Source organism: Ovis aries, chromosome 24 (assembly GCF_016772045.2).
Source record: "Ovis aries strain OAR_USU_Benz2616 breed Rambouillet chromosome 24, ARS-UI_Ramb_v3.0, whole genome shotgun sequence".
Taxonomy (NCBI): Eukaryota; Metazoa; Chordata; class Mammalia; order Artiodactyla; family Bovidae; genus Ovis; species Ovis aries.
Window position 1 is genome coordinate 37,357,029 of NC_056077.1, and position 26,349 is coordinate 37,383,377.

Sequence of the window (26,349 nt, forward strand, 5' to 3'; positions counted from 1 at the left end):
TAAAAATAATAATAATAATAAAGCATCTTATATAGGGTGGAGGCGTGCTTGAGTACTAAGTTGCTTCAGTCGTGTCCGACTCTTTGCGACCCTTATGGCTATAAATTTCTCTACCCTCTTGATACTAAGAATAGCTCGATTTCTCTTAAGCCATTATAATAGTTTGCTCATGTAACTGATCTTGTTTTCTTCTTGAATTGGCTGCTGAGGTTTCTCAAAGCAGAACTATGAACTATCTTTTGTCAATATACAGGAGTGTACAGTGGGTAAGTTCTAATCCCGTCCTATCCCATCTTACTTATCCCTACTTTGTTTTCCTTTTCTCACTTTATTTACTTGCACTTAATTATTTTTTTAAAAGATGAGAATTTCTTCAGTTAACTTCTATGAAAAAAGCACCAGAAAAGGCATTGGGAACACAAAAATATATCATTCAGTGATATCAGTGGGAGCAGATGAAAGCACTTGATGTTCTGCAAGTGAAGACAAAAGTTACATTACAGGAGAAAGGGAGAAAAGAGCTAAGTCAATCACTAAATCATGATCAGAATCCAGTCATACAACCCAGACACTGGAACTAGTGGAGCCAAACTGGTAATCAACAGGAAAGAAGACCTATTAATACATCTCCTCTCTCTGGGAGAAGATGAAAAATGCTTGTACTGTCTTCATAGTACGTAATATTCTCTTCTGGATTCCGTTACTAGTTACATGGATATTTTCTGGAGCTAGATTTGCCTGTGCCATAGAGTTTTATTTGTGAATTTGCATTCTGTCCTAATTCCCTTACCATCCTTGATAAGCTGATCCTAGTCAAAGCCTTGTCCTGCAATACTGGGAAAAGAACTTTTAACTTCCTGCCAGATAGTGATAGTGTTCCCACACAGCTGAAGAAGTAGACTTGTGCAGAGTTTCTGCCCTCCAGAGACTTTCAAACCGCCGAGGGAGATGAGGTGTGAACATTCCACAGGTTATCTCATTAATGATCACATGTTGCTCCAGATTTGTAAAATGACAAAGATGAGCCTTGAGAGTAGTGAATTTTTAAAGTGATTTTGAACATAAAAATTGGGCTTCCCTGGTGGTTCAGATGGTAAAGAATCTTCCTGCAATGCAGGAGACCTGAGTTCAACCCCTGGGTGGGAAAGATCCCATGGAGAAGAAACTGGCAGCCCACTCCAATATTCTTGCCTGGAGAATTCTATGGATAGAGGAGCCTGGCAGGCTACAGTCCATGGGGTCACAGAGTCAGACAGGACTGAATTGACTTAGCTCACACACTAGTGTAGTATATATGCGTATATGTGCATTATATAAGATATTTTATTATATTTACATGGACTGAGCAACTAACACTTTCACATTCAACATAAAAAAAATCCTGAAAAATCTGCCTTTGCCTGTTTCATGTCCTATTAATGTCCAATCAAAACAGATCACAATAGACTAGTACAGCCACTTCAACTGCTAGAACCTAAAGTAGGAATTGACTACCTGTGCTTTTGCACAAACTTTGGAAATAATTTTTAAAGTTTATAATTTAAACTTTAGTCCATAAATATGTTGTATTAAATCTTGACCCTGCTTGGGAATTTGTGTTCATAAATCAGGACACTAATTGTACTTAAACAAATGCTTTTTAAATGAATTTACCCTTAATGCAACTTACATAGGGCTTCCCTGGTGGCTCAGTGGTAAAGAACTCACCTGCCAAGCAGCAGACGCCAGTTTGATCCCTGGGTTGGGAAGATCCCCTGGAGAAGGAAATGGCAACCCACTCCAGTATTCTTGCCTGGGAAATCCCACAGACAGAGGAGCCTGGCAGACTACAGTCCTTGGGATCACAAAGACTCAGACACAGCTGAGCACAAACACAGACATACATAGCTTAGATAATTCTTCATTTCTTAAATAATGCAGTTCATTTAATGTAAGTGTTAAACTACAGTGTGCATGTGCTAAGTTGCTTTAGTTGTGTCTGACTATTGCCTATATATTTAACCCATTTTTAAATTAAAATATGTCTTCAGTCCACATGGACTTTTTAAACTTAATCTCTTCTGTGAAGCCTTTTACTGTACGCTCCCCATCAGGCATGGTTGGTTATTTCCATCTCTGCTGATACAAATAGATGCTGCATACACCTCAAAGTATTGCATTTACCACACTGTCCTGTAATTTAAGTGTCTGCCTCCATTAGGAGACTGTGAGCAACTTGAGGACAGGGAATATATCTTCCTAGTTTTGCATCTATAGTGTCAACCATGATGCCTTTGCATGTAGAAGACACTCTACAAACCTTTCTTACGTAAGTGTAACTGATGGATCAGTGACCACTTTATTGTACCACTGGAACTTTTAACTCTCCCTGAAACCAAGTTTATACAACTTTATTCACAGATAATTTGTTAAGAATGACATTCTTTCTTTTGGTTATTCTCAAATAAAAGTGATGTTTATTAAACGTAGAAACAATTGAATGGTACAGATTTTTATCACCTATACAATTTTTCATATACAATTATTATTTTAAATTTATTTTACTACCATATAAAACATACTTTTAAAACATAAGACATATAATTTGACAAATATATTCTCCAGCTTAGCATAAATGTTTAACATGGTAATGAGCCAACTTTGAGAAGAAAGTTGCTACAAAGCTGAGGCATGTGATTGCTTTTGAATGATTTTTTGCAAAATTTTTATTATGTATTTCATACAAAGGATGCAAGTGAAACACAGGTTTGATATTTTTCTTTTTTTTTCCTCTTTGAAACAATAAGATTCCTTCTCATACTTAATCTAAAGATGAAAGATTGTCAAGAATTCAAAAGGAATGACATTTATTTTTAAAGGAAGAATATCTGTTAGTTCTGCAACCTTAAGGACTGTAAGCGCCACACTACAAGGTGAAAGTGAAAGTCGTTCAGTCGTGTACGACTCTTCAAGTCCTCCTCTTTGAGACCCCATGGACTGTAGTCGGCCAGGCTCCTCTGTCCATGGAATTCTCCAGGCCAGAATACTGCACTGGGTAGCCATTCCCGTCTCCAGGGACTGAACCCAGGTCTCCAGCATTGCAGGCGGATTCTTTACCGTGTGAGCCACCAAGAGTACCTCTGGAAAAGGTTAGCAGAGACATTACTTTGCCGACTAGGGTCCGTCTAGTCAAGGCTATGGTTTTTCCTATGGTCATGTATGGATGTGAGAGTTGGACTGTGAAGAAGGCTGAGCGCCGAAGAATTGATGCTTTTGAACTGTGGTGTTGGAGAAGACTCTTCAGAGTCCCTTGGCCCGCAAGGAGATCCAATCAGTCCATTCTGAAGGAGATCAGCCCTGGGATTTCTTTGGAAGGAATGATGTTAAAGCTGAAACTCCAGTACTTTGGCCACCTCATGCGAAGAGTTGACTCATTGGAAAAGACTCTGATGTTGGGAGGGATTGGGGGCAGGAGAAGGGGACGACCGAGGATGAGATGGCTGGATGGCATCACTGACTTGATGGACGTGAGTCTGAGTGAACTCCGGGAGTTGGTGATGGACAGGGAGGCCTGGCGTGCTGCGATTCATGGGGTCGCAAAGAGTCGGACACGACTGAGCGACTGAACTGAACTAAACTGAATGATAACAAACCACAGACATGCACGTCACTCTTCCGAGGAGCCTAGAGAGGCCCCGGAAATGCCCCGAGGGATGGGCACCGCAGGGAGCCAGTGACGCACTTCCGACTCGGGCTGTTCGTAATTTTTTGTCGCGGGATCTGACAGCTTCTAGGTAGGGTAGCGGTTTCTGGGTAGGAGGAGTCTGGGAGGGGCCTGGGGAGGTGAGATCTCGCTTAGCACCCGACAGTCAGCAGCCGTTTCTTTGGGGAGATCTCATGTGTTCTGCGGCTTTTTGCTGGGTTTGCTGTCACCTCAGCTGAAGGTGGAACTCCGGGAAAGTGCGCACGAGCGGGAGAAGGATGAGTTGGAGCTGGACCGCAAGTCAAAGCTGCGTCGCCCCTCCGGCCCTAGGTGATGGACTTTGGATAGTGAAAGTGGAGGAAGACTCCCCCGGAATTGGGGAGTCCGACCGGCCCGGGGACTGTCTGGATCCCGAAACTTTCCGATGTCATTTTAGGCAGTTCCGTTATCAGGAGGTGGCCGGACCGGAAGAGGCGCTGAGCCGGCTCAGGGAACTTTGTTGTCGATGGCTGAGGCCAGAGGTGCACTCGAAAGAGCAGATCCTGGAGCTGCTGGTGCTGGAGCAGTTCCTGACCATCCTGCCCCAGGAGCTCCAAGCCTGGGTGCGGAAGCACTGCCCACAGAGCGGGGAGGAGGCTGCCGCCGTGGTGCAGTCTCTTCAGAGACAGCCTGCTGGGACCTCACGCCAGGTGAGGAGTGAAAGTGTTTTGGGAGTGGAGATGGAGGTGTGAGAGATACTATGGGTTTCAGAAGTTCTTTACTTCCTTATTACATTTTTCGTGAACTTTAGGATGTGCATGAAACATTCTTTCCTTTGTAGGAAGCTGTAGCAAATCCGTCCAGGAAGAGGTCCTTGAGTTGTAGACCTTTCCACACAAAACCGGCACAGAAGTATTGTTTATTCAGTGTAAGACACCTTCGTGTCTAACTAGATTGTTTGGGAAAGAAAGATGTCAAGCTGGAAAGTGTCCTTAAACGATGTATAAGAAGAGCAATTCCCCACCACTTTGAATGTGAGCAGCCTTTTACTTTTTAACGGTTTAGATAACTTCCTTCCTCCTCCCTCAATTGATAATGATACTGCAGAGAAGGAAGAGAGGCTGGAAATGGAGTTAATAATTGATCCTGCCTACATGATGAAGCCTCCATAAAATCACAAGAGTATGAGGTTCAGAGAGCTTCCCAGTTGGTAAGCCAATCTACTTAAGTGGGAGGGTAACACAACCCTGCCCCCATCCCACCTCCAAGGGGACAGAAGCTCCTAAACTTAGGAAACCCTCCAGACCTTGCCCAATGCATCTCTTCTATCTGACTGTTGCTGTCCTTCCGACATAGACATCAGAAGCGGGTAGAAAGAGTACCCCCTTGCTAGTGTTAGCAATGGAGTTATATACTCTCCAATGAATCCAAAGAATGTCTGGAGGTTGTAAAGACCTCACCAGATCTACTCCCATAATTTACATTTTAAGGTAACAGATAACTCCAGTACTTTGGCCACCTCATGCGAAGAGTTGACTCATTGGAAAAGACTCTGATGCTGGGAGGGATTGGGGGCAGGAGGAGAAGGGGACGACAGAGGATGAGATGGCTGGATGGCATCACTGACTCAATGGACGAGTGAACTCTGGGAGTTGGTGATGGACAGAAAGGCCTGGCGTGCTGTTATTCATGTGAACTGAACTGAAGATAACAGAAGTAGTCAGAAAGAGACTGTCCTCAGGCAGGATACATTATTATTGTATAGTCCTTGTAAAGACCAGACCTACTCCCATAATTTACATTTTAAAATAACAGGATTAGCCTGAAGGTTTAATCCAGAGACTGTCCTCAGGCAGGATACATTATTGTTATTTAATCTTAAGGAATGTGGAGGGAAAAATGTGTGTCCTTTCTTCCTCCTTGAGAATTCCAGGACCCCCCCCTTGAGGACCCCTAGACTTCTTATCAACCTGCCTAGGAAATGACTCTCTCATTCCCCCCTTTTAGGAGAATTATGTTGCCAAGGGAAAGGGGCATCGTTTTCATTCCATAGCTACTTCCTGCTGTTTAGGGGCGTGGTCCCTAAATTGTTGAGGCAACATATTCTCCTAACCCTCATATTGAGGGTCTCTGACCCAGGAGCCCCAAGTAAATAGTTGGAGGAGGCTGAGGCACTCATAGGAGCTTGGACAACCATTTGTAACTTAAAAGCTTTTAGACAGTTAGAAAACCCCATTATACAGTTACAGACGTAAGGCAAAATAGTCATTAAACCAAGTTAAAATCAAAATGAAAAGTCACATTATCTCCATCAGTCCATCTTAAGGTTGTTAGATGTCATCAGTTTAAGAAGAGGCATCACATGCGATTGTTGAAGGTATTTGCAGACTTGGAGAAAGTCTTTTCCTTGAAGTGGAGATGTCCACCCTGGGAAGCCTTCCACTGATGAAGAGGGGAGTGCTCCACAGACCCAGCAGTTAGACTGATTGTGAAATGCTGCATAGGAGTGAGCCCAGGACAGGAAGGCATTGTCTTGAGGATCAAATGGCAGACTCAGGATTTTTGGAATCAGCAGAAGTAGGCTCACATAGATTATCAGGCCCAGCCTTCCCAAAGGGGCTCGAGGGATTGGCCCCCCAAATCCCAGTGTTTTTATGAGGATCTTGGTTCCTGGCTCAAATAGAGCCTTGCTTGACTCAGAGGCTGGGTCAGGAGTCATCTCCCGGAGTTTTGTTAATGCCTGTTGAAAAGCTGAGAGCTGAATTATATAACTAGTTAATTCCAAGACTTCAGGGTCTATAACAATGTCTGATATTTAAGAAGCCTACTGTCTGTCATCCAAATATTAACCTTAGAATTTAAGATTCCATTCACATCATGAGAAGTCAGTACAGTAAGATTTCGTCCATTAATTATTTTTAAAGCTTCAGGTGCTAATAAAGCCGCTGCCCCAATTACTCTTAGGCAGTGGGGCCACCAATCTGAAATTATATCCAATTTTCTGCTTAGATAAGCAATAGGTTACTGGTGAGTCTCTGGAGATTATGTCAAAACTCCCAAGGCCATACCCTTTTCTTTCAGTGACAAAAAAATTAAATTCTGACCCTGTGGGCAAGCTCGGAGTGGGAGCTTGCAGGAGAGCAGTCTGAAGAACCGTAAAAGCCTTTTGAGTATCTGGAGACCAAACCAGTTTGTCGGTTCAGGCCTGCTAAGTTTCAGCTATAAGTTTATATATAAAGGCCGGCAAGTTCCCCATAACCCGGAATCCAAACGTGACAGTAGCCTGTGATCCCCCAAAATCCTCTCAATTGTCGAAAAGTCATAGGTAGGGGATGATTTCAGTTCAGTTCAGTTCAGTCACTCAGTCGTGTCCGACTCTTTGCGACCTCATGAATCGCAGCACGCCAGGCCTCCCTTCCCATCACCAACTCCCGGAGTTCACTCAGACTCACGTCCATCGAGGCAGTGACGCCATCCAGCCATCTCATCCTCTGTCGTCCCCTTCTCCTCCTGCCCCCAATCCCTCCCAGCATCAGTCTTTTCCAATGAGTCAACTCTTCGCATGACGTGTCCAAAGTACTGGAGTTTCAGCTTCAGCATCATCCCCTCCAAAGAAATCCCAGGGCGAGTCTCCTTCAGAATGGACTGCTTGGATCTCCTTGCAGTCTAAGGGACTCTCAAGAGTATTGTTTTGAAAGTGAAGTCACTCAGTCATGTCCGATTCTTTGCGACCCCGTGAACTGTAGCCTACCAGGCTCCTCCGTCCTTGGGATTCTCCAGGCAAGAATAGTGGAGTGGGTTGCCATTTCCTTCTCCAGGGGAATTTCCCGACCCAGGGATCAAACCCAGGTCTCCCGCATTGCAGGCAGAGCTTTAACCTCTGAGCCACCGGGGAAGCCTAGGGGATGATTTAGTATAGGTTTAATTCTCTCGGGGCCTATGGCCCTAGTCCCTTATGATATGATTAGGCCCAGATATCTAACAGATTGTTGACAAAGCTGAGCCTTTTCTCTTGATGCCTTGTAACTGCAGCCTGCCAGAAAGTTTAAGAAATCTTCTGAGGCTCGTGAACAAGCTTTCTCTGTCCCAGCACAGCAGAATATCATCTACATATTGTAACACCACTGCTTCGGAGCTATTAAAAGTTTTGTAAATCCCATGACAAACTGTGTCCAAATAAGTGAGGATTGTCACGAAAGCCCTGGGGCAAAACTGTCCAGGGTAACTGAGAAGCTGGCTGCTTAGAGTCTTCAAAGGCAAATAGAAATTGACTTTCCTTTTCCTCCGTCAAAGGCACTGAATAGAAGGCATCTTTCAAATCAATTACTGAGAAATATTTGGCTCCTTCAGGAATTTCAGACAATAGAGTATAAGGATTAGGCCCCACGGGGTGTAAAGGAACTACGGCCTCATTTATTATTTGTAAATCTTGAACTAGTCTCCACTTACCATTTGATTTCTTTCTTCCGGTGGGTGCTTCATGAAGAGGCAACAGCTTGTGTGGCTGTTAGTCTCTCTGGCTGCTCTGCACACATGACCCCAGGGATAGATTGGAGAAACCTGCTTTCTTTCTCTCTTTGTCTCCTGTCCTCCATCTCATCTAGCAAAGTAGGAGGACTGGAGGGAGCTAAAGGAGTCATACCCAAATCTATACCCTTAGGACATAAGTCTGGCTTATTCGCAGAGAGAAAAAGGGCAACACATAGGCTACTTCTACCCATTTCCCTTGTTTTCTACAGAACCGGTCTAATTGTAAAACAGTATTACACTTAAGAGAACCTCCAATGGATACCCTGGCCATGCAGTATCACATAGGAAGACCACGTGTGTCTTCTTTTTAAGCCCTGGGGATCAAAACTATCCCAGTTTTTCAGGATACAGTTCAAAGGATGAGGCTGGAATTGTTAGCTCCCATCTTGTCCTGAAGAACCCTGGACGAGCCCCCAAGATGAAAGGTTGTTGCTGAATCATGCAAAGATGCCAGGATTCTTGGCCTCTGGAGGAGAATTCAATCCATTCAACCCGGGGCCAGAGACAGGCTTGATCACCCAGAGCTTTTGTGTAATAAAGTTTTATTAAAGTATAAAGGAGATAGAGAAAGCTTCTGACATAGACGTCAGAATCGGGTAGAAAGAGTACCCCCTTGCTAGTGTTAGCAATGGAGTTAATATACTCTCCAATGAATCCAAAGAATGTCTGGAGGTTGTAAAGACCTCACCAGACCTACTCCCATAATTTACATTTTAAGGTAACAGAATTAGTCAGAAGGTTTAATCCAGAGACTGTCCTCAGGCAGGATACATTATTGTTATATAATCCTTGTAAAGACCAGACCTGCTCCTCTAATTTACATTTTAAGATAACAGAATTAGCCACAAAGTTTAATCCAGAGACTGTCCTCAGGCAGGATACAGTATTGTTCTATAATCTTAAGGAATGTGGAGGGAAAAAAAGTGTGTCCTTTCTTCCTCATTGAGAATTCCAGACCCCTCTCTCCTTGGGGACCCCTAGACTTCCTGCCTAGGAAATGACTCTCTCCCTGGGACGGCAGGTACTGAGGGGAGGTCTCACGTTGTTACAGGGGTTGGTGACAGTCCAGGATGTGGCCGTGTCTCTAACCTGGGAGGAGTGGGAGCGTCTGGGCCCAGCACAGAAGCACTTCTTCAGGGAGAGTACACCGAAGGATCATGGGAACGCAATCTCACCAAGTAAGTGCTGGGCCTCTGCCTGTCTCCAGCTGGGTGTGACTGGTGGAAGGCTGCTTAAGCTTGCTTAAGGCTTCTAGTTCTTCACTATTACACAGAGTATTATGCCAATCGTTGTTGTCTGTTTCTCCCTGTGTCCTTATGAAGTGGGGTTAGGGGAAGAGAGATGGGTTGGTGGGTGTAGGCACAAGTAAAAAGGAAAGAAACAGGATTTGTACAGGTAAGCACATTTGACGGGTTAATTAAAATAATTTAACTTCAGGAGTGGTTTCATAGAGAACATGAAAAGGGCTTTGGGGGCGTTGTTTCTCTGCTAGCACTTTCTTAATCACTCCTGCCAGGGTATGAAATGTCAGCAACTCGTATTTTCATATTTCAGGTTCAGAAACCAGAATTGAGAACAAAGAGTTGGTTCCAAAGCAAGAAATTCTAGAAGAAGTAGAGTCTCAAGGGCAGTTACGAGGATTTCAGGAGAGGGCTCCCCTATCATCTGAGTGTGGTGATGCCCAGCAGGACAGGAGAGAGAAGCCCTTGGGAGACCCCTCATCGCTGAAACGTGAAAATTCTCCTGAAGATCAGGGAGTCACCCACATCTCAGATCTCAGGAATGATCCCAGCAAAGAAGGAGACGTCAAAAACAAAGAATTCAGGACCAGTGCCGAGGGTTCAGACTTTGTTCCTGGTCCGTATGTCCCAACAGCAGGGAGACCCATCACTGGGGATCAATATGGGAACAACTGCCAACACGGGTTAGACATGGTGAAACCTCATGAATCTCTCAACAGTGAGGACAATCGCCATCATTTGGGCCTATTTGAGACTCAGAAGTGGTTCCATGAAGAAAGACCTTACACATGTGACACCTGTGAGAAGAGCTTCAAACAGCGTTCCGACCTCCTTAAACACCATCGAATCCACACTGGAGAGAGGCCCTACACGTGTCCCAAGTGTGGGGACAGCTTCCGACAGAGCTCAAATCTCAGCCGGCATCAGAGAACCCACCTGGGGGAGAAGCACTACACGTGTACGGAGTGCGGGGAGACCTGCCGCACCTCCAGTCGTTTTAGACACCAGAGGACACACAAGGGGGAGCGACCCTACACGTGTGAGGAGTGTGACAAGAGCTTCAAACGCTGCTCCGACCTCTCCAAACACCAGCGGATCCACACCGGGGAGAAGCCCTACGGGTGTCCTGTGTGCGGGAGGTGCTTCAGTCAGAGGGCGACCCTCGTTAAACACCAGCGGACACACACGGGAGAGAAGCCCTACACGTGTCCCAAGTGTGGGGACAGCTTCCGACAGAGCTCACACCTCAGCCGGCATCAGAGAACCCACCTGGGGGAGAAGCACTACACGTGTACGGAGTGCGGGGAGACCTGCCGCACCTCCAGTCGTTTTAGACACCAGAGGACACACAAGGGGGAGCGACCCTACACGTGTGAGGAGTGCAACAAGAGCTTCAAACGCTGCTCCGACCTCTCCAAACACCAGCGGATCCACACCGGGGAGAAGCCCTACGGGTGTCCTGTGTGCGGGAAGCACTTCAGTCAGAGCGCGACCCTCGTTAAACACCGGAGAACTCACACTGGAGAGAAACCTTACAGATGTCTCGACTGTGGGGGCAGCTTCAGACAGAGATCACACCTTGTCCGACACCAAAGAGTCCATAGAAATAAAGTCCCATCATTTTGACCTGCTTCTGCATGAGTCGTTTTATACCCTTCTCTCTTTCCCTCCTTCTCTTTCTCTCTTTCCAGAAACTATATTCTTTGAATATTTCAGTAATCATGGATTGTATTGCCTCTTGCCATCACACCCAAGATAGACTGAGTTCAACTAGGCTCGGGATGCCCTTTGAGAGCCTGTTGCCCTAAAGGAGGAGGGTCTGAGTCGGGAGCACCCCCCTATCCCCAAAACATATATTCAGCAAGAGCAAAGGTGACCCATCAGAGGTCTGCCCTTGTCACTCTTCAGGGACCTCCACTTTTGGACCAAACCATTTTTTTTTCTTTTGAACTTTTTCTTTTGTATTGGGGTATAGCTGATTAACGATGTTGTGATAGTTTCAGAGGAATAGTGAAGGGACTCGGCCATGTGTATACATGTACCCATTCTCCCCCGAACTCCCGTCCAGGCCGCCACATACCATTGAACAGAGACAGCTCCATGTGCTACCATAGGTCCTTGTTGGTTATTCATTTAAAATATAGCAGCATGTATGTTGCAAGAAGGGGGACCCCTTCCAGGGCCCGAAACTGGGCTCTTATCTAATACTTGGAAATGAACTGTCCAAGGAGACACGTGCTGACAAAGCAAGAGATTTTATTGGGAAAGGGCACCAGGGTGGAAAGCAGTAGGGTAAGGGAACCCAAGAGAACTGCTCTGCCGTGTGGCTCTCGCAGTCTCGGGTTTTATGGTGATGGGATTAGTTTTTGGGTGGTCTTTAGCCAATCATTCTAATTCAGCGTCTTTCCTGGTGGCGCATGCATCGCTCAGCCAAGATGGATGCTAGTGAGAGGGATTCTGAGAAGCGGGCGGACACGTGGTGTCTCCTTTTGACCTTTCCCAAACTCTTCCAGTTGGTGCTGGCTTATTAGTTCTGTATTCCTTATCAGGATCTCCTGTCATAAAACAACTCATGCAAATGGTTACTATGGTACCTGGCCAGGGTGGGTGGTTTCAATCAGTATGCTTCCCCTAACATATACATGACCTTCCCAAACTCCCTAACTATCCCTCTCTGCCAGTAACCATAAGTTTGTTTCATGTCTGTGAGTCTGTTTTATAAGTTCAAAATATTTTTTTAATGAAGGTGAGTCCTTTTTTTTTTTTGTACTGATGTTTTCCATGGGATTTATTTACTTATTTAGAAATGTGGTATCTCAGTGCCCTGACCAGGGATCGAACCTGCACCCCCTGCATTGGAAGGTGAAGACTTAACTGCTGGACCACCAGGGAAGTCCCTACTTATATACTTTTGAATTGTGATATTCCACCAAAAACCATGGACAATTTTATTGTGAAGTATTGCCAACATACAGGCAAGCGTAGACTAGAACAATTTTAAAGAATGTTCACAAATACACCACACAGATGAGTCAATTCTTGAGTAGGACATATTTGCTTCATATCATTTTTAAGGAAATAACACACTTGTAATAAATACCATGTATACTCATGAGCCCTCCCTAAACCCATTCCCCTCACCTTCAAGCTGACTCATTACCCAAGAAGATGACTGTAGTTGTCCAGCATCACGTCCCTGTAGAGGGCCTTCTGAGCCCAGTCCAGCATGTCCCACTCTTGCCTGGTGAAGTACAGAGCCTTGTCCTCAAAGGACAGCAACCCCTGGAAACACGGAGACTCATTATAGCTGCAGCTCCTACTACAGCTTTGTGGGCCACAGTATTATTATTGTCCTACAGCCAAGGCTCATCCAGTTAACTAGCAGACTCAGGGCTCAACTCGTCTCTAACCCTCAGGTCACGCATGTTCTTTCTTCCACGCTAGAGTCACACGTATTCTCTCTGGAAGGACACATGGTCAGTATGTGAGGCTTCTCTGGCCATTTGGTCTCTGCTGTGGTCACTCAACTCTACTCTGGCAGCACAGACAACAAGAGAGTGGACGGGTGTGGCTGTGACCCCATGAAACCGCTCCCGGGTCCAGGTGAGTTCGCTGACCCTGCTCTGTGCGCTCCTGCCTTCCTCATCACGCGGTTCTTCTGCCCAGTTCTCATACGAAAGAGACGGCGCCCTCCCAGGAGGGCACTGAGAACGGGGCAGCGTGTGGGCTGATCCCACAGGGATGGACAGGCTACTGGGACTCACTAGGCAGGCAGGAGCTTCTGGGCTGGCTGTCCAGGGTACCACTATCCGCCAGGTCTGAAGAGGGAGGAAGGGAGGGCTCACTGGGATCCACAAAGTTGTTGGAGGCAGCCCAACAGGAGAGGCTGTGGAGAAACGTCCAAAGACCTTCCCTGTGTGGTCCTCACCCCTCCTCTCCTCTCCCCTGGGGCCCTGAGGTCATTCTCTCTTGTCTCTTCCAGGATCTTAAGCAAATGAGTCTTTTCCCTTTTCCCCATTGTGATATTGTGATTTAAATAAGAAATGTATATTTGGTCTTCCTACCTGTTTCTGGCACAGAGTTCCTAAAGTTCTTTTTTTTTTTTCCCTAAAGTTCTTAGAATTTCTTAGGGGATAAGTGCAGAGGAGCATCTTTTAATTGGGCTTTTCTCTTTTTTTTTGTTGTTTGTTTTTAATAGTTCACAAATATTTATTTAATGCCTACTGTCACCCTGCTTATTTAACTTATATGCAGAGTACATCATGAGAAACTCTGGACTGGAAGAAACACAAGCTGGAATCAAGATTGCCGGGAGAAATATCAATAACCTCAGATATGCAGATGACACCACCCTTATGGCAGAAAGTGAAGAGGAACTAAAAAGCCTCTTGATGAAAGTGAAAGAGGAGAGTGAAAAAGTTGGCTTAAAGCTCAACATTCAGAAAACGAAGATCATGGCATGTGGTCCCATCACTTCATGGGAAATAGATGGGAAAACAGTGGAAACAGTGTCAGACTTTATTTTTTGGGGCTCCAAAATCACTGCAGATGGTGACTGCAGCCATGAATTTAAAAGACGCTTACTCCTTAGAAGAAAAGTTATGACCAACCTAGATAGCATATTCAAAAGCAGAGACATTACTTTGCTGACTAAGGTCTGTCTAGTCAAGGCTATGGTTTTTCCTGTGGTCATGTATGGATGTGAGAGTTGGACAGTGAAGAAGGCTAAGCACCGAAGAATTGATGCTTTTGAAGTGTGGTGTTGGAGAAGACTCTTGAGAGTCCCTTGGACTGCAAGGAGATCCAACCAGTCCATTCTGAAGGAGATCAGCCCTGGGATTTCTTTGGAAGGAATGATGCTAAAGCTGAAACTCCAGTACTTTGGCCACCTCATGCAAAGAGTTGACTCATTGGAAAAGACTCTGATGTTGGGAGGGATTGGGGGCAGGAGGAGAAGGGGACGACCGAGGATGAGATGGCTGGATGGCATCACTAACTCGATGGACATGAGTCTAGGTGAACTCCGGGAGTTGGTGATGGACAGGGAGGCCTGGTGTGCTGCAATTCATGGGGTCGCAAAGAGTCAGACACAACTGAGTGACTGAACTGAACTGAACTGATCTGCTAGACACAGTCCCAATGCTGGGAATACAGAAGCAAACTAAACAGACAAAAGGTCTCTACTCATAGCGTTATCCTCTAGTGGGAGAGATAGTTTACAAGCAAATAAATCCATATGAAGAAATTTATTATAAAGAATTGTCTCATGCTACTGTGGAGGCTGAGAAGTCTCAATTTATTTTTGGCTGTGGTGGCTCCTCATTGCTGCACGTGGGCTGTCTCTAACTGAGGCGAGCAAGGGTTACTCTTCGTTGTGGTGTGCAGACTTCTCATTGCAGTGGCTTCTCTAGTTGCGGAGCACAGGCTCTAGGTGCGCGGCTCTGTAGTTGTGGTGCACGGGCTCAGTTGCTCCACAGCATGTGGGATCTTCCTGGACCAGGGATCGAATCTGTGGCCCATGCATTGGCAGGAGGATTCTTATCCACTGTGCCACCAGCCATCAGGGAAGTCCTCTTCAGTTTCTGAAGGAGCTACACAGCCACACAGGTGAGAGAAGCGTCTTGTTATCATAACAAATCGCTCAACATCTGAGTTGTATGTTAATGAGGAAAACTCCTAAGGATACACCTAAGTTGGCAGGGGCCAAGTCACGTGAGCAAGTTAGAACCTTCACCCCTAGCACCCGAGGGGAGGGGACAGGCTAGGGTTGAGTCAGTCCCCAGAGGTCAATGACTCGGCCCATCACATCTACGCAAGGAACCCCCATAAAAATGTAGACACTGGTTGCTGAACTGGTGGAGGTGCTGGGGGCGTGCCCGGAGAGGGTTGGAAGCTCTACTGCCCTGCCCCCGGCATCCTGAGCATCTCTTCCATCTGGCTGATCCTGAGTTCTATCCTTTTACAATGAACCAGAGATAAGTAAACTGTTTTTCTCAATATTTATTTATTTGGCCGAATCGGATCTTAGTTGCAGCAGACGGGATCTAGTTCCCTGACCAGGGATTGAACTCAGGCCCACTGAACTGGGAGCTGTGGGCGTCTTAGCCACTGGACCACCAGGGAAGTCTCTAAACTATTATTTCTGAGTTCTGTGAGCCACTCTAGCAGATCAGTGGAATCTGGTCAGGGTACTACATCCCACATGCCTTCAAGCAACTAAGCTCTGACGGGTGCCACGCTGAAAGATCCTGCAAGCCGCAACTAAGACCCAATGCAGCCAAATACTTTTTTTTTTTTTTTAGGTAGTATGCATGCTGAAGTGGGGAAACAGTGGAAACAGTGTCAGACTTTATTTTGGGGGGCTCCAAAATCACTGCAGGTGGTGACTGCAGCCATGAAATTAAAAGATGCTTACTCCTTGGAAGAAAAGTTATGACCAACCTAGATAGCATATTCAAAAGCAGAGACATTACTTTGCTGACTAAGGTCTGTCTAGTCAAGGCTATGGTTTTTCCTGTGGTCATGTATGGATGTGAGAGTTGGACTGTGAAGAAGGCTGAGCGCCGAAGAATTGATGCTTTTGAAGTGTGGTGTTGGAGAAGACTCTTGAGAGTCCCTTGGACTGCAAGGAGATCCAACCAGTCCATTCTGAAGGAGATCAGCCCTGGGATTTCTTTGGAAGGAATGATGCTAAAGCTGAAACTCCAGTACTTTGGCCACCTCATGCGAAGAGTTGACTCATTGGAAAAGACTCTGATGCTGGGAGGGATTGGGGGCAGGAGGAGAAGGGGATGACGGAGGATGAGATGGCTGGATGGCATCACTAACTCGATGGACGTAAGTCTGAGTGAACTCTGGGAGTTGGTGATGGACAGGGAGGCCTGGTGTGCTGCAATTCATGGGGTCGCAAAGAGTCAGACACGACTGAGTGACTGAACTGAACTGATGCTGAAGTTTTGTATATTCTATAAAGTATTCTATATATATCAATCAATTCAAGATTTTTTTAAATATAAATTTATTTTAATTGGAGGCTAATTACTTTACAATATTGTATTGGTTTTGCCATACATCAACATGATCAGTTCAAGATTGTAGACAGTGTGGTTCATATATTCTATGTCTTTAACATTTTGTCTAGTTGTTCCATCAACTTCTGAAAATGGAGTGTTAACATTTCCAATTATATAATTGCTCACTTTTCTTTTTTTTTATTTATTTCTGTCAGTTTTTACTTTGTGATTTTGGAGGCTGTGATATTAAGTACATAATATATTAATAACCCAGGATTCTAAATTTTGTGTATAACACTAAAATTGCATTCATAATTGTAACCCAATTACACATTAAACAATTACTCACCTTGGTGAATTGATCCTTTTATCATCATAAAATCCTTCTATATCTAAGATAATATCCCTGTTCTTTAATTCTATTTTATCTGATGCTAATATATCCACTCCAGCTTTCTTATGATTAGTGTTTTCACTGTATATTCTTTTTCATCTTTTGAATTTTCTGTACTTAAAGTATCTTTTACATAAATCAGACCAATGTTTTTTTAGCTTAGTCTCCCAAATGATACCTAATCAAACTTAGAAGCTTTACCACAGCAAACTATAAGAAAAATGAAAAGACAGACTGCTATATAATTTTTGCAAATTATGCGACCAACAAGGACCTACTTTCCAAAAGATACAAACAGCTTATACAACTCAATAACAAAATACCAAACAATCCAATCCAAAAAATGGGCAGATGATCTAAATAGACATTTCTTCAAGGAAGACATCCAAATGGCCAACAGGCACATGAAAAGATGCTCAATATTGCTAGTCGTAGCAACATTTCAGCCAAAACTACAATGAGGTACTACTTCACACAAGTCAAAATGGCCATCATTAATAAGCCTACAGAGAATTTCCCGGTGGTCCAATGGTTAGGGCTCTCCACTTCCACTGCAGGAGGCAGGGGTTGGATCCCTGGTCAAAGAACTAAGATCCTACCTGCCTTGGGGCAACTAAGCCCATGTGACACAACTCGAGTCTGTGCACCGTGATGAAAGATCCCACGTCTCAGTGAAGACACTGTGCAGCAACTAAAACCCAATGCAGTCTAATTAATTCATTTTAAAAGGTGATGTTATTAGCAGGAGAAAAATAAAGCAGAAACAAGGACACAAAGAGCTCTTGTCAGCTAATGTAGATTGTTAATATCCTTTCAGCTGCCTATAACCCTCTTATCCCATTAGGTTGATCCTTGTGCAGAAAGAATCTCAATCAGTGCTACTTCTCCTCTTGGTTGCACACTGATGAACACGAGAATTTTTGAAATTATTTTTATTGGAGTATAGTTGATTTATAATATTGTGTTAGTTTCTCGTGGACAACAAACTGATTTGGTTATCACTTTTTCAGATTCATTATAGGTTATTATAAAACATCGAGCATAGCTCTCTGTGCCACACAGTAGGTCCTTTTTGTTTACCCGTTTTATATACAGTAGTTTGGATATGTTATTTCCAAATTCCTAATTTATCCCCCCCTTCAGGACCTTTTCCCTTTGGTAAGAAGTTTGTTTTCTATGTCTGTGAGTCTGTTTGTTTTGTAAATAAGTTTACTTGAATCATTTTTTAGATTCCACATATAAATCATATCATGTTTGTCTTTCCCTGTCTGACTTACTTAATTTAGTATGATAACCTCTAGGTCCATCCTAGTCACTTCAGTCGTGTCCAACTCTTAGTGACCCTTTGGACTGTAGCCCACCAGGCTCTTCTGTCCAAGGGATTCTCCAGGCAACCATACTGGAGTGGATTGCCATGACCTCCTCTAGGGGATCTTCCCAATTCAAGAATCAAACCTCCATCTCTTATGTCTCCTGCATTGGCAGGCAGTTTCTTTACCACTAGCACCACTTGGGAAGACCAATATTTGGAGGTGTGTACAATCAGGAGATAGTGCATAATTATTTCATCAATTCACTGCCTTCTATTCATCATGAATTTCTCCATGTTGATGATAGGCTGAACACATACTGAAAGTTTTCTCACATTTCTTTTATTTGTAGTGTTTTTCTCCTGCATGAATTTTCTGGTGTTGAATAAGAGAAGAACTCTGGCTAAAGGCTTTGTCACAATCATTGCATTTATATGGTTTCTCTCCAGTGTGAGTTCTTAGATGCTTCGTCAGGGATGAGCTCTGGCTGAAGGCTTTCTCACATTCTTTACACTTGTAAGGTTTCTCTCCAGTATGAATTCTCTGATGTCTTATGAGAGCTGAGCGGTCACTGAAGGCTTTCCCACATTCATGACATTTGTAAGGTCTCTCCCCAGTGTGGGTTCCTTGATGTTGAATAAGAGCTGAACAGTAACTGAAAGCCTTCCCACATTCACTACATTCATAGGGTTTCTCCCCTGTGTGAGTTCTTTGATGTTGAGTAAGGCCTGACCTGTCACTAAAGGCCTTCCCACACTCTTTACACCCATAGGGTTTTTCTCCAGTATGGACCCTCTGATGTTTAATAAGGGAGGAGGTGTCATTGAAAGCTTTCCCACACTCCTTACATGTATAGGGTTTCTCTCCAGTGTGTATCCTATGGTGCTGGATGAGGTACGTGCTTTGGTTGAAGGCCTTCCCACATTCATTGCACTCATAGGGCTTTTCTCCGGTATGAATGATATGATGCTGAATAAGGGCTGAACGGTGACTGAAAGCTTTCCCGCATGCATTACACTCGTAAGGTTTCTCTCCAGTGTGGATTCTCTGATGCTGGATAAGGGATGAGCTCCGGGTGAAGGCCTTTCCACATTCAGTACATACATAGGGTTTCTCTCCTGTGTGAATCCTCTGATGTAGGATAAAAGCTGAGTAGTAGCTGAAGGACTTGCCACACTCACTGCACTTCCAAGGCTTTTTCACTGAGTAAATCTTCTGATGTTTAATTGGGTTTGAACTTTCCCTGATTTCAGTACAATCCTCCATAGGATTTCTCTTGTGCTTAATTATGACTTGCCTTAAATCTTTCTTCTGATTTCCTTGCTGCCTTTCTAACATGCCTCCACATTCCCAGGTTTTTATCCATCTGGAGTCCCAGGAATCATCCTTTATAAGTCTTTCTATTATCAGCTCCCTTTCTGATGAGACTCCTTCAGAAACTTCCTGCATTGAAAGGGACACTTTAGTTTCAGGTGTAGATTCAGAATCTGAAATAAATAAAGAGTACAGATATTTGTGTTCTCTGTGCGGAGGGAAAGAAAACTGCTGAAGTGGCAAGAAGTTAAAGAAAATCAAATTGATAGCCTTTAAAAATGTTTGAATGTTCTCAGAAAAAGCCTCATGGCAATGGCAGGTGACAAAGTTTCAGTGAATAACAGAGATGGGAAAATGATGAAGCTGAAGCACAATACAAGGTCAGACGATGATGCTACACCTGAAAGAATGGAAAACTGAACAGACTAGCCAGGGAAGAAGATAAGCAGGCAGGATGAAAATAAATGTCAATAAAATAATTGAGGAAGTGGGCGGGGTGGGGGGATGGAAACACAGGTCGAGATTGGGCAGTTTTGAAAAAGTATTGGACAAAAAAAAAGAGAAAAAGTATTGGACAAAAAAATCGCTTACATGAAGACATATATTAGTGACAACCATATTTGATTTTTTAAATCATTATCTTTAGTCCTTTTTTAAAAGCAGATTTTTTGTTTGTTTGTTTAGCATATGCTTTCCCTATGATTTTGTGTCTCCACTAACCACTGCCCCCTCCCTCCCTTCATTCTTTCCTTCCCTTCTTTTCTTCCTCCCTTCCTTCTTTCCCTCTCTCTCACTTTTCTTTCTTCCTTCCTTTATTGCCAAAGTCAGATTTCTCAGATTTTGGATATCATCTCATCACACACTTGCTCCTGACTCACCACAGTCTGGCTTCTCTCCCCACCATCAGTTGGAATTGCTCTCACTAAAGTCACTAACCATTTATATGTCACCTAAATCCAGTGGATCCTTTTCATCTGTAGATCACCTGGGCCTCTCAACAGCACTTGACACCATGTGCTCCTCCTAACAACACTTTCCTGGTGCTTTTCTCTCCATCTTATTGAGATAGAATTAACATACATTCTCTCTTGACTTCTGTATTACTAAACTCTCCAGGTTTTTTCTCCTTATCCCTACTTTTTTGGAAGTTTTCCTGCTGTTTCTTCTGAAATGTTGATGCTTCTCAGTGTTCTGTCTTAGGCTCCCCTCTTTGGTCCCTGTCCCCTCCCACTGTCTCCTTTAAAGACATCATCCAAGACTTCACTACGCTGGTCTAGTGGTTAAGAATGCAGGGGACATGGATTTGATCCCTGCTCCAGGAAGATTCCACATGCTGCAGGGCAACTAAGCTCATGGACCTCAACTAGTGAAGCCCACACACCCTAGAGCTCATGCTCCACAGCGAGAGAAGCCACTGCAATGAGAAGCCCACGCACCACAAGTGGAAGGTAGACCTTGCTCTCCGAAACTAGAGAAAGCCCAAGCAGCAACAAAGACACAGCACAGCCAGAAAAATAGAAACAATAAATAAACAAAATTATATATATATGTAAAGGAGCTGTCTTTTTTCAGTTCCACAGATGGTGAACTTTTACATGCCAGGAGAGAAAAGAAGCCCAATTCTGAGCTCAAAGTGATCAGGGATCCCCTACAGGATCAGAGCTCTCTGGATCATAAGCAAAACTATGGCATTTAGATGTCATTAGTCACAGTGGAAGTTTTATGTCACAGTAAGCAGTATGCATTGAAAAATACCTTTCTTACCCCAAAATACCAGGTTCCCACAATTCTCCACCTTCATATCCATGCCCATGTACCTTCGGGCAGAATTCATCTGTTCCTCCTCCACACAGGTGAAGTCCATTTCCTCATCCTTGACTGTCGTCAATTCCTGGAAGAATAAGTACATTCTTATAGGGGCAGGAGGAGAAGGGACGACCGAGGATGAGATGGCTGGATGGCATCACGGACTCGATGGACGTGAGTCTGAGTGAACTCTGGGAGTTGGTGATGGACAGGGAGGCCTGGCGTGCTGCGATTCATGGGGTCTCAAACAGTCGGACACGACTGAGCAACTGAACTGAACTGAACTGAGGGAAGAGAACAATCTAGAATAGGAAGTTCTTTTTAATCTGAGCGTTAAAACTTTATTTTAACCATTTTAATGGAATATTCTAAATTTTCTAAGTATTAGTCTGTGTTAGGGAAAACAGTAATAATAGCTAACATTTATCTTTTTTTTCTATGTATTAAGTCCTTTTAACAACCTCTTGTAATAATAACTATATTAGGTAAGTACCATTATTAACATTATCTACAGATGTAAGGACAGATCTGAGATTTGGACCCAGGCAGTCTGACATCAAAGTTAGATTCTTTTTTTTAAATTTATTTTTTATACAATTTTTAGAGGTTACTAGCCAACATTAGAAAATATTGGCTATACTCCCCGTGTTGTACAATACATTCTCTTTTTGCAAATATTTATTAGGCTGTGTCGTGCCTTAGTTGAGGGTCTTATTTGAGGCACAAAAGATCTTAATTCTTGGACTAGGGATTGAACTCACATCCTCTGCATTACAAGGCAGATTCTCAACCACTGGACCACCCTGTATGATACATTCTTGAGCCTGTTTTACACCCAATAGTTCGTACCTCCCACTCCCCAACTGTGTATCCCCCTCCAACCCTGCCACTGGTAACCACTAATTTTACATCTGTGAGTCTGTAAATCTACCAAAATGCCACACTTTTGGCCTCCCCTCCCTGCCTCACTGGCCACATCTTCTCAGTCTCCTTTGCTGTTTCCTCTTTATCTCCCAGACCTCAAAGTGTTGGAAGCTACAGTAATAAGATCTCCTCTCTTTTCTACCTACATTTATTTGCTAGTGATTACAGCTTCATAGTTTGAAATACCATTCACACAGGTTCCTCCCAAATTTAAACTCCAGCCTGAGCTCCTCCTAGAGCTTCAAGTCTTCAAGGAAAAATTACTTTGGTTCAGCTCTCCAGATGAGATTTCCATGAACCTCCGAAGTGAGACGAAAGGAAGAAATGAGGACACACTCTGAACACCAAACTGAGATTTCACAGGAGGGAAATGAAACTCAAACTTGCCTGGAACTCAACAGGAAGAAGCTCTCCAGTAGGTTCCATTTCTTCTGTGCTCTGTTCTTGGGACAAAGAAACATCTTCTATAGTCATAGCTGGAAGGAGCAGAAGTAAAGCCATGAAGGGGATAAAGTCTATCTTCCCACTTACAAATTCACAAGGACAAAAGCTAGCACAAGCCAGAGAAATTATATACACAAGACCTACTCTACTTAACTCAAAAGGATCAGATAAGGATAGAGGAAGATAATAACATGAAAGCACTTTGACCAAAAAGCTAAATGCACACATAGTATGTCAATATTTTGGTACACTCCTACGGGAGTGGAAAAGGGTGACCTGTTCTTTACCACAAAAACAAGCTCTGTGGAACATTCTCCCTTCCACAGCATCAGAGGGAATGTGTATGAGCACAGAAGCGCTGAAAGAGGAAGATGAGAGAGGGGAATGTCTGACAAGGAGCCTTCTTAGTGATTTCCAGACATGATGGCTTACTGAGTTTCTCTACTTTGGGGTCTTCTCCTGACATGTGTCTGTTTCCCTTTCCCATCATGCAGGGGCACCTAACCTTTTTATTCTTCTTGGGTACTTCCTCCACTTGTCCCCACTTTCCACTCCATGTTGATTTTCGTAATTCTTACCATTTTCCTCAACTTCAGTGGTCACATAATCCATGATCAACTTCTCCTTGTCCTCTTGTTATTGCTAGGACTTCCTCCTAAGTCACTGTTTCAGATGAGATAAACATGGACTTTTCAGCAATATATAATCCACTTCTTTGTATAAATCATTCAACTCTACCCTGAAGCTTCAGGGAGAGATTTTGGGGTTAGCCTTGCCCCACCCAGCTGACTTTGATGCTGGGAGGGATTGGGGGCAGGAGGAGAAGGGGGCGACAGAGGATGAGAGGGCTGGATGGCATCACTGACTCGATGGACGTGGGTCTGAGTGAACTCCGGGAGTTGGTGATGGACAGGGAGGCCTGGCGTGCTGCGATTCATGGGGTCGCAAAGAGTTAGACACGACTGAGGGACTGAACTGAACTGAACTCTGAAATTGATTACGCTCCCTGGGGCATCTTCCTCTACCGCTACTCCTAGGCGGCTTATTCCTACACATTTAAGTCCTAGGGCCTCAGTAGTAACTCTGTTTTACTTAGAACCTTCATAATTTAGCCTAGATTAAACTTCACAGTTGGAAGACCCTTCTCTGGAGTCCCCAGGCCAGTCACTACATTCCACACCAAGGCAAAAACAGGAGAGAGCCAGGGCAGTGACTGTGAGCCTTAGTCACACACCGGTTCTGTATGATGCACAAATTCTCCTAAGACCCTGAAGCACAGAAGTGGCTATAAGCTGGCCTGTGATTAACGTCGCAGTAACTAAAAGTAGGGCTCCCACAGTTACTCAATCCTTCCTACTCATAAAACACAAGGCAGTTGATAGGTGGGATCCTCAGACATCTGATTCTTCACTCGCTCTTTAAGACCCTGAAAATAAAACAGGCCGGGATTCCCTTGCACATTCAGAGTCAAACCCCTTACTCTGGACCCCAAATATAGGCAGCCCCGAAAACTCTAATCCAGACATCCTCCCTCCCCTCACCCCCACTCCCGTGGCTCAGTTGTTAAAAGAGTTGGTTTGCAATGCACGATACTCGGGTTCAGTCCCTGGGAGAAGGAAATGGCAACCTTCTCTGGTATTCTTGCCTGGAAATCCCAAGGACAGAGCCGCCTGGTAGGCTACAGTCCATGATCCATGGGGGTCACAAGAGACGGACACGATTTAATGGCTAAACCACCAAACTCTAATAGCGCAAGCACAGAGGAGAGATGAGTAAGACATGGACTCCATTCTTTTCTATCTGTCCTCAAAGTTCAGAACCTGTGGTGTTTCAGTGGAGTGACAGGACCTAAAGCCAACACCAGCGGGAGGCGCTCGAGCTCTCCGCACCTCGGAAGCCGAGCCCTCCAACCGCGACTCTCCCCTTCTCCAAATGCCCCGTCGGCCATGCCCCCTCCAGGCTCCCGGACTCGCTTCCGGGGCGCCCCTTAGCTCAGAGCAAGGTAGCCGGCTCGCGACCCAGCCGGAAGCACCCGGCGGAGCGCCCGGTGGGCGGGGCCGGCAGGAGGCCAGGCTGAGGCCGGAACCCGAGAGCCGGGGCCGCGCGGCGGCAGGTGGCGTCAGAGCGGCGCGCTTGACGGACGGGTCGCGGAGTCTCGCGCCTCTGACCCGGCTTTCTCTCACCTACGGACTCTTGCGGACCTGGCTCCGGCTCCAGGGCTGGATCCCCTCCGGGCTGCGCTCTGGGAGGGGCGGGGGAGGCGGACACCGTCGCCTTCTGGACCCACCGAGCTACGGGGAGACAAAAGGCTCGAGCCCGAGGCTCTGTCTGGAGTCGCATCTGCGCACTCGGAGGCGACCGCGCCGGGTCGGGGGTCCCGGCGGAAGGACTCCACTTCCCAGAGGGCTCGGGGACAGCGGTGTCTGTTCTGGGGCGGCTGCAGAGCGCGGGGAGAGAACTGCGGGCCTTCCCAGTCGGCCTCGCGACGTGGAGATCGTTCTCCACTGGATCTCTTTTCTGAATAAACTGAGAAGCTCCGAGCGATTTTAGCGTTTGATTATTCGCTGGGGGTGGGCGATGGGGCGCTATGACACAAAGTCTTTTTGCTACTATTTCCTTCTTATGATAGTCTCAATTCTGGAAACCGAATGCTAACGCTGATTTGGTTGAAAGCATTCTGGCTGATTTAAAAAGCACTGGAAAGGGTGAGAAGCCGTTCTCCTGATAAATGAAAGGAGTTGGCAAGAAAAAGATGTGAAAAAGAAGCAAACAGGGAGAATTGTGCGGACCTAGGAACGTCAGTGAGATGGTTGGATGGCATCACCGACTCAATGGACATGAGTTTGGGTAGTCTCCGGGAGTTGGTGTTGGACAGGAAGGCCTGGCGTGCTGCGGTTCATGGGATCGCAAAGAGTCGGACACGACTGAGCGACTGAACTGAACTGAGGAACGTCAGTATGGGGAGGGCCACTCCCTGGAGTTTAAGATCAAACAAGGCAAAAGATACTTCTATCCTCAGTGTCAGGAACACTGGAGGCTCTAGCTCTAATTCTTCACAGAAATCCAGAGAAACCCGCTGCATCTCAGTTGGCATTCTAGTCCAAATCACCATAGTCAGCTAAACACTCTCCACCTCTAATCTTGCCTTTCCTCAATCCGTGCTATACAAAGAAGCCAAGATGAAGATTTTAAAATTAAATCTATTTATGTCACTTTTCTCAGAACTCTTCAATAACTCCTTCTTCCCTGGAGTAAAATGTAAACTTAATTAAATGAAAACATGTACGTGAGAGAAACCAGACACAGAAGGTAACGTTGTTTCATTTCATTTATAGCAAGTATTCAGAATAGGTAAATCTATGGAAACAGAAAGTAGATTTGTGATTGCCTAAGGCTAGAGGGGACAGGGGCACAAGGGAATGAAGGGTGACTGCTAATGGGTAAAGGGTTGTTTTTGGTGATATATATATAAAAAATTGTTCCAAAGTTGACTATGGTGAAGGCTGTACAAGTCTGTGAACATACCCAAAGCAGTTCTCTGTACTTTTTTGGCCCGCCCTTTTCCTTGGAAGAAAAACTATGACCAACCTAGACAGCATACTAAAAAGCAGAGACATTACTTTGCCAACAGAGATCCATCTAGTCAAAGCTATGGTTTTCCCAATAGTCATGTGTGGATGTGAGAGTTGGACTATAAAGAAAGCTGAGCGCC

At 44.9% G+C, this 26,349-nt stretch overlaps 2 protein-coding genes across 12 annotated transcripts; one reads left to right on the plus strand and one right to left on the minus strand.

The window, feature by feature from the left end:
• The first annotated feature begins 3,735 nt into the window (after window positions 1-3,735).
• ZNF394 (zinc finger protein 394) lies at window positions 3,736-16,803 on the plus strand. 4 transcript variants are annotated; one of them, XR_009598311.1, is made up of 5 exons: window positions 3,736-4,371; window positions 9,243-9,369; window positions 9,746-13,035; window positions 13,687-15,039; window positions 15,735-16,803. XR_009598311.1 is itself a non-coding variant. In XM_004021046.6 (3 exons), the coding sequence occupies exons 1-3, from the start codon at window positions 3,961-3,963 to the stop codon at window positions 11,056-11,058; spliced, it is 1,851 nt and encodes a 616-aa protein (XP_004021095.2). In that variant the 5' UTR covers window positions 3,736-3,960; the 3' UTR covers window positions 11,059-16,803. The 4 variants fall into 4 exon arrangements, 1 of the variants encoding a protein (XP_004021095.2); XR_009598310.1 differs by having other exon boundaries at window positions 13,687-16,803; XR_009598312.1 differs by lacking the exon at window positions 9,243-9,369 and having other exon boundaries at window positions 13,687-16,803.
• Window positions 14,703-24,979, minus strand: LOC105604801 (zinc finger protein 501-like). Of its 8 annotated transcripts, none has more exons than XM_060405693.1 (5): window positions 24,839-24,979; window positions 23,216-23,300; window positions 22,581-22,636; window positions 21,228-21,354; window positions 14,703-19,636 (listed from the first exon to the last, which is right to left on the minus strand). In XM_060405693.1, the coding sequence occupies exons 2-5, from the start codon at window positions 23,247-23,249 to the stop codon at window positions 18,492-18,494; spliced, it is 1,362 nt and encodes a 453-aa protein (XP_060261676.1). In that variant the 5' UTR covers window positions 23,250-23,300; window positions 24,839-24,979; the 3' UTR covers window positions 14,703-18,491. The 8 variants fall into 8 exon arrangements, with proteins under 8 accessions (XP_060261676.1, XP_060261673.1, XP_060261674.1 ...); XM_060405690.1 differs by having other exon boundaries at window positions 22,581-22,669; XM_060405691.1 differs by having other exon boundaries at window positions 24,825-24,979.
• Between the last annotated feature and the right edge of the window lie 1,370 nt (window positions 24,980-26,349).

What these genes read in the sequence shown, in the direction of transcription:
- ZNF394 (XM_004021046.6), top strand. Translation starts at nt 3,961, where the DNA reads ATGAGTTGGAGCTGGACCGCAAGTCAAAGCTGCGTCGCCCCTCCGGCC. An exon ending in CTGCTGGGACCTCACGCCAG is followed by an intron (nt 4,372 to 9,242) that starts GTGAGGAGTGAA and finishes ACGTTGTTACAG; the next exon opens with GGGTTGGTGACAGTCCAGGA. An exon ending in TGGGAACGCAATCTCACCAA is followed by an intron (nt 9,370 to 9,745) that starts GTAAGTGCTGGG and finishes TTCATATTTCAG; the next exon opens with GTTCAGAAACCAGAATTGAG.
- LOC105604801 (XM_060405690.1), bottom strand. Translation starts at nt 23,249, where the DNA reads ATGGATTATGTGACCACTGAAGTTGAGGAAAATG. An exon ending in CACTGAAGTTGAGGAAAATG is followed by an intron (nt 22,670 to 23,215) that starts GTAAGAATTACG and finishes TGCTCCTTCCAG; the next exon opens with CTATGACTATAGAAGATGTT. An exon ending in TGGGAACCTGGTATTTTGGG is followed by an intron (nt 19,637 to 21,227) that starts GTAAGAAAGGTA and finishes TATTTATTTCAG; the next exon opens with ATTCTGAATCTACACCTGAA.